This window comes from Hylobates moloch, unplaced genomic scaffold (assembly GCF_009828535.3).
Source record: "Hylobates moloch isolate HMO894 unplaced genomic scaffold, HMol_V3 SCAFFOLD_12, whole genome shotgun sequence".
Taxonomy (NCBI): domain Eukaryota; kingdom Metazoa; phylum Chordata; class Mammalia; order Primates; family Hylobatidae; genus Hylobates; species Hylobates moloch.
Genome location: NW_026652287.1, coordinates 44,373,672 through 44,380,449, shown reverse-complemented (window position 1 = coordinate 44,380,449; position 6,778 = coordinate 44,373,672). Strand labels below are relative to the sequence as shown.

General features: G+C 54.3%; 1 protein-coding gene across 2 annotated transcripts in view; it reads left to right on the top strand.

Moving 5' to 3' along the window:
• Nucleotides 1-1,250: 1,250 nt before the first annotated feature.
• RGL3 (ral guanine nucleotide dissociation stimulator like 3) overlaps nt 1,251-6,778 on the top strand; it is a 25,000-nt gene continuing 19,472 nt past the window's right edge. For both annotated transcript variants that reach the window (XM_032169740.2, XM_032169739.2), the window contains exons 1-5: nt 1,251-1,319; nt 1,789-1,902; nt 3,839-4,062; nt 4,232-4,285; nt 4,741-4,952. In XM_032169740.2, the coding sequence (XP_032025631.1) occupies nt 1,287-1,319; nt 1,789-1,902; nt 3,839-4,062; nt 4,232-4,285; nt 4,741-4,952 (637 nt within the window). In that variant the 5' untranslated portion in view covers nt 1,251-1,286. The remainder of the gene's footprint in view (nt 1,320-1,788; nt 1,903-3,838; nt 4,063-4,231; nt 4,286-4,740; nt 4,953-6,778) is intronic.

The window sequence follows — 6,778 nt, the reverse complement described above, 5'->3', positions numbered from 1 at the left end:
CGACCATGCTCCTGGGTATTCATCTGTTTTTGACCGTGCACCACCCAAGAGACGGCTGTCCCTGAAAACCCAGGGCCACAGACTGCCTCCTCCAACCTGGGTCATGGTGATTCCCATCAGCTAGTGACGCAGATGGAGCTGAAAAATGGGAGATGGCCCGATGTAGTGGTTTTACGCCTGTAATCCCAGTATTTTGGGAGGCTGAGTTGGGAGGATCACGAGTCCAGGAGCTCCAGGCTGCAGTAAGCTATGATCGTGCTACTGCACTCCAGCCTGGGCCACAGAGCCAGACCCTGTCTCAATAAGTAAAATAAGGGCGGGGTGCAGTGGCTCATACCTATATTCCCAGCACTTTGGGAGGCTGAGCTGGGTGTGTCGCTTGAGCCCAGGGGTTCCAGACTAGCCTGGGCAACATGGTGAAAACCAGTTTTTACCAAAAAAAAAAAAAAAGCTGGGCATGGTGGCATATGCCTGTAGTCCCAGCTATTGGGAGACTGAGGCAGGAGAATGGATTGAACCCAGGAGGCGGAGATTGCAGCCAGCCAAGATCAAGCCACTGCACTCCAGCCTCGACAACAGGAGTGAGACCCTGTCTCTAAAAAATAATAAGGCTGGGCACTGTGGTTCATGCCTGTAATCCCAGCATTTTGGGAGGCTGAGGTGGGCGAATCTCTTGAGGCCAGGAGTTTGAGACCAGCCTGGCAAGCATGGCAAAACCCCGTCTCTACAAAAAATACAAAAATTAGCCGAGCATGGTGGCGGCACCTGTAATCCTAGCTACTTGGGAGGCTGAGGCACGAGAATCGTATGAACCTGGGAAGCGGAGGTTGCAGTGAGTTGAGATCAAGCCACTGTACTCCAGCCTGGGTGACAGAAGGAAACTCCATCTCAAAATAATAACAATAATAATAAAAAGTGGAAGATGCCCCCACACTTGGTCAAGCTAGCCCCTTCCACTGAAGGACAGAGGACTCTGGTCTGGGGACACACACATGCCCCCACACAGGAGCTCCCCCACATCTGGGGATACAAAAAAGACCCCTTCGGGACAGATGTGTCCTTTCTTCTGGGGACAGATTGATAGGCACCCAGCGGAAGAGCCAGGACCTCTCCTGGGCTGGCGCGGGGTCGGCTGGAGGCACCCAGAGGCTGGGTCCGGCCTGCACCGCCCCGCCCCAGCAGATCGGCCGCCCCGCCCCTCTGGCCCCAGTGCCTGGCCACTGCCCGCCACCCGCCGGCCCTTCCGCCTCACTCAGCGGCGCCACTGAGAGGGACGGGCGCCGGCCATGGAGCGCACAGCAGGCAAAGAGCTGGCCCTGGTAAGGGGACAAGGGATCCCCGGACCCCGCATCCCTGGTGACCCGCAGGTCCAGAAACTCCAAGTGCCCGCTAAGTTCAGATTGGGACGCTATCTGCTCCCAATCTGAACTTGCCCTGGAGTCCCCTCCTGGGGACTCACGGCCCTTGACCCAGTGAAGCGACTGGTTCCTCTTAGGGATGGGGGCGCGAGTCTCTGAGAGCAGTCGGCAGAAGGGGCTAGAGACAGGTTCTGTGAGACTGGGCCCTGGGACATCCCCAAATGCCACCTCATGTCCTCAGGATCTGGGAGGAGGGGACCCGCAGCGAGGAGGGGACTAGCCTGGGACCCCAGCCCGAGTCTCGCAGCTTCTGGCCGGGAAGGGGGGTGGGGATGCAGCAGGACGACTCGGCCCGAGTCCGAGCCGCCAAGGAGGCTGAGGCCCCAGGACCTGTGCCCCTTTGGTGCCCTGAGTCCGCCTCTGCGTCCAGGCACCGCTGCAGGACTGGGGTGAAGAGACCGAGGACGGCGCGGTGTACAGTGTCTCCCTGCGGCGGCAGCGCAGTCAGCGCTGGAGCCCGGCGGAGGGCCCCGGGGGCAGCCAGGTGAGGAGGGGATTTGGTGGGTGGCGCGGGGCCGGAAGCGACCAGGTGAGGGCGGAGCTGGAGAGCCGAGCACAGGCCGCCAGGTGCAGTGGGCAGAAGGAAGGGAGGGGCTCAGAGGCGACCAGATGAGGCGACCAGGTAGAAAGGGGACTGGGGGCGGCCAGGTAAGTGGGGGGAGATCCAGGGAATGGGGTGGGGCCAGGTGATGGCTGCGCAGTTCCCGAGAGGAGCCTGGGGACAACTTGGTAAGGACAGAACTGGACGGCAGAGTTGGGAAAGGCAGGTTTAGAGGGCCGGGGCTGGAAGGTGGAATGGGGTTGGTTTAGAAGTGACTAGGTGAGGGCGGGTGGGGCAGCCAGTGAAGCGCGACAGGAGGGCTGAGGGAAGCCCGGGGTGGACAAGAGTGTGTGTGTGTGTGGGCGGGGGCGGAGGAGGGAGTAGGGGACAGGGCATGGGAGAGGGAGGGTTTCCAGGGCAAGTTGCAGGAGCTATTTGTGGATGAGGAGGAATAATAACTTCAAGCGGGCAGGGTGTGGGGCACACACCTATAATCCCTGCGCTTTGAGAGACCAAGGCGGGAGGCCAGGAATTCGAGACCAGCCTGGACAACACAGCAAGATTCTCTCTATGTAAAAATAAAAATTAGGCCGGGCGCGGTGGCTGACGCCTGTAATCCCAGCACTTTGGGAGGCCGAGGCGGGCGGATCACGAGCTCAGGAGATCGAGACCATCCTGGCTAACACGGTGAAACCCCGTCTCTACTAAAAATACAAAAAAATTAGCCCGGCGTAGTTGTGGGCGCCTGTAGTCCCAGCTACTCTGGAGGCTGAGGCAGGAGAATGGCATGAACCCGGGAGGCAGAGCTTGCAGTGAGCCGAGATCGCGCCACTGCACTCCAGCTGGGATGACAGAGCAAGACTCCATCTCAATAAATAAATAAATAAATAAATAAATAATAAAAATTAAAAAATTAGCTGCGCGTGGTGATGCCCAGTAGTGTTCCCAGCTACTCAGGAGGCTGGGGCAGGGGGATGGCTTGAGTCTAGGACTTGGAGGCTGCAGTGAGCCATGATTGTGCCACTGCACCCCAGCCTGGGCAACAAAACAAGACCTGTTTCTAAGAAAAACAAACCAAAACAATAACTCCAAGAAGCCGGGAGTCAGAGGAATCACATGCAAGGATGGCGCTACAGGTGGGGGGAGGTGGCTCACGCCTGTAATCCCAGCACTTTGGGAGGCCGAGGAGAGTGGATCCTCAGGTCAGGAGTTCAAGACCAACCTGGCCAAGACAGTGAAACACCATGGCCACCAAAAAAGACAGTAGTTTTTTCTACTAAAAATACAAAAATACTAGCTGGGCGTGGTGGCGGGTGACTGTAATCCCAGATACTTGGGAGGCTGAGGCAGAGATTTGCTTGAACCCAGGAGGCGGAGGTTGCGGTGAGCTAAGATCACGCCACTGCACTCCAGCCTAGGTGACAGAGTGAGATTCTGTCTAAAAAAAAAAAAAAAAAAAAAAGTGGTGCTAGGGGCTGGGCACAGTGGTTCACGTCTGTAATCCCAGCCCTTTGGGAGACTTTGGGAGGCCAAGGTGGGCGGATCACTTGAGGTCAGGAGTTCAAGACCAGTCTGACCAACATGGTGAAACCCCGTCTCTACAAAAATACAAAAATTAGCTGGGCGTGGTGGTGTGGGCCTGTAGTTTCAGCTACTTGGAGACTGAGGCAGGAGGATTGCTTCAACCCAGGAGGCAGAAGTTAAGTGACCCAAGATCATTCCACTGCACTCCAGCCTGGGCAACAGAGTGAGACTCTGTCTCAAAAAAAAAAAAGAAAAAAGAAAAAAAAAAGAGTGGTGCTAGTGATGAACGTGATTAGAGAAAGGGTGCTGTGAGGACCACTCCTGCTCTCTCATGGCCACCTCTTCCCTCCTGCAGGCCCCCAGCCCCATTGCCAATACCTTCCTCCACTATCGAACCAGTAAGGTGCGGGTGCTGAGGGCGGCGCGCCTGGAGCGGCTGGTGGGAGAGTTGGTGTCTGGAGACCGTGAGCAGGACCCCAGCTTCGTGCCCGCCTTCCTGGCCACCTACCGGACCTTTGTACCCACTGCCCGCCTGCTGGGTTTTCTACTGCCACCAATGCCACCGCCCCCACCTCCCGGGTCAGTAGCGAACCAGAACCTCCATATTCCCCACCCTAGAACCCCAGTTGGGCACCCCCCTCCACCTCCTCAGGTGTGGAACCTGGAAACACCTCCCAGACCCAGAGCCCTCTTCCTAAGCCCCCTCTAGCTTCCCCCTTCTTCACCTGCTTGGGGGGCCTCTTCCCAGGGTAGAGATCAAGAAGACAGCGGTACAAGATCTGAGCTTCAACAAGAACCTGAGGTGGGTCCTTCATCCAGATAGGGGAGTGTGGGGAGGGAAATCCCAGGGGTCAAAGGTTAGCAGTCGGCCTGGGGTTTTGAAAATTGCAGGTTGGGTAATAAGAGACTGGGAGTCAGGTGGGGCGCGATGGCTCATGCCTGTAATCCCAACACTTTGGGAGGCAGAGGCAGGTGGATCACTGGAGGTCAGGAGTTAGAGACCATCCTGGCCAACATGGTGAAACCCTGTCTCTACTAAAAATGCGAAAAAAAAAAAAAAATTAGCCAGGCGTGGTGGCGCATGCCTGTAGTCCCAGCTACTCAGGAGGCTGAGGTTGCAGTGAGTCAAGATCAGGCCATTGCACTGCAGCCTTGGTGACACAGTAAGGCTCTGTCTCAAAAAAAAAAAGGTACCAGGAGTCATATTCTAGGTCCCACACTCTGAACCCAGCTCTGAGACCCTGCCTCTCTGGCCAGGGCTGTGGTGTCAGTGCTGGGCTCCTGGCTGCAGGACCACCCTCAGGATTTCCGAGACCCCCCTGCCCACTCAGACCTGGGCAGTGTCCGAACCTTTCTGGGCTGGGCGGCCCCAGGGAGTGCTGAGGCTCGAAAAGCAGAGAAGCTTCTGGAAGATTTTTTGGAGGCGGCTGAGCGAGAGCAGGAAGAGGAGCCGCCTCAAGTGTGGACAGGTGAGGGGTTTTCAGATCCAGTCGTGTTCTGAGAAGGCCTTTCCTGTCTGCTTCTTCCCACACAGGCTTTCTCTCCCCTCTCAGAGCTGCAAAACTTAAGCAAGATTTTTAACTCTAAGTCTCAATTTCCTCATCTTTACAATGGGGATAATAATTCTTTGTCAGCCGGGTGTGGTGGCTCACGCCTGTATCCCAGCAGTTTGGGAGGCTGAGGCTGGTGCATCACCTGAGGTCAGGAGTTTGAGACCAGTCTGACAAACATAGAGAAACCCCATCCCTACTAAAAATACAAAATTAGCCGGGCGTGGTGGCGCATGCCTATAATCCCAGCTACCCGGGAGGCTGAGGCAGGAGAATTGCTTGAACCTGGGAGGCGGAGGTTGCGGTGAGTCGAGATCGTGCCATTGCACTCCAGCCTGGGCAACAAGAGCAAAACTCCATCTAAAAAAAACAACAACAAATTCTTTGTCTGAAGTATTAGCATGTGTCTAATACTTTTCCCTCCTTGGTGCCATTGGGTCAGGATGCTGTGTTTCTAGCTACAAACCATTGCCTTGATACTTGTCTTTAATTTTTTTTATTTGTTGCCTCTTTTTTTAGGCGGAGTCTCGCTCTGTCACCCAGGCTGGAATGCAGTGGTATGATCTTGGTTCACTGCAACCTCCACCTCCTGGGCTCAAGCCATTCTCCTGTCTCAGCCTCCTGAGTAGCTGGGACCACATGCGCATGTCACCATGCCCGGCTAATTTTTTTGTAAAGGTGGGGTTGTGCCATGTTGCCCAGGCTGGGCTCAAACTCCTGAACTCAAGTGATCTGCCTGCCTTGGCCTCGCAAAACGCTGGGATTACAGCCATGAGCCATTGCGCACGCGCAGCCTCCTTACTTGATTATTGGCTTTTGTTCATCTCATAGACTGTGAGTGCATGAGAGGAGGACCTGTTGTTCTTGCTCCCAGCCCTGTCCCCAGGGGTAGGAACAACACAGATTAGTTTGCTGAATAATTGCATCCTGCTTAGGAAGTATCATCTTTCACCCATCTGTGTTTGATCTGATCCGCATCACAAAAGCATCTCTATCCCTAATCCCCATCGCTTAATCTCCAGATTATAGTGGCCACATTCCTATCCAATTTAGAAAGTAGCAGCCACTTCTCTATCCCTGGCGACAAAGTCTCAGTTATTTATAGATATATAAAGGTGTAGTGTATATATGTATGATCATATATATATATATATGTTTATATATATATGATTTCTCCAGCTGATTCCAAGTCATTAGAGCTCCATAGTCCAATGTGGTAGCCACTAGCCCCTGTCGCTATTTAAATTAATTAAAATTGGCCGGGCGCAGTGGCTCACACCTGTAATCCCAGCACTTTGGGAGGCTGAGGCGGGCAGATCCCAAGGTTAGGAGATCGAGACCGTCCTGGCTAACATGGTGAAACCCCGTCTCTACTAAAAATACAAAAAAATTTAGCCGGGCGTGGTGGCAGTCACCTGTAGTCCCAGCTACTTAGGAGGCTGAGGCAGGAGAATGGCATGAACCCGGGAGGCGGAGCTTGCAGTGAGCCGAGATCGAGCCACTGCACTCCAGCCTGGGTGACAGAGCGAGACTCTGCCTAAAAAATAATAATAATAATAATTAATTAAAATTAAATAAAATTCAATTCTTTTCTTTTTAGAGATGGGGTCTTGCCATGTTGCCCAGGCTGGTCTCGAACTCCTGGGCTTAAGCAATCCTCCAGCATCAACCTCTCAGAGTGCTGGGATTGTAAGTGTGAGCCACTGTGCCTGACCCTGCCTTTTTTTTTTTTTTTTTTTTTTTTT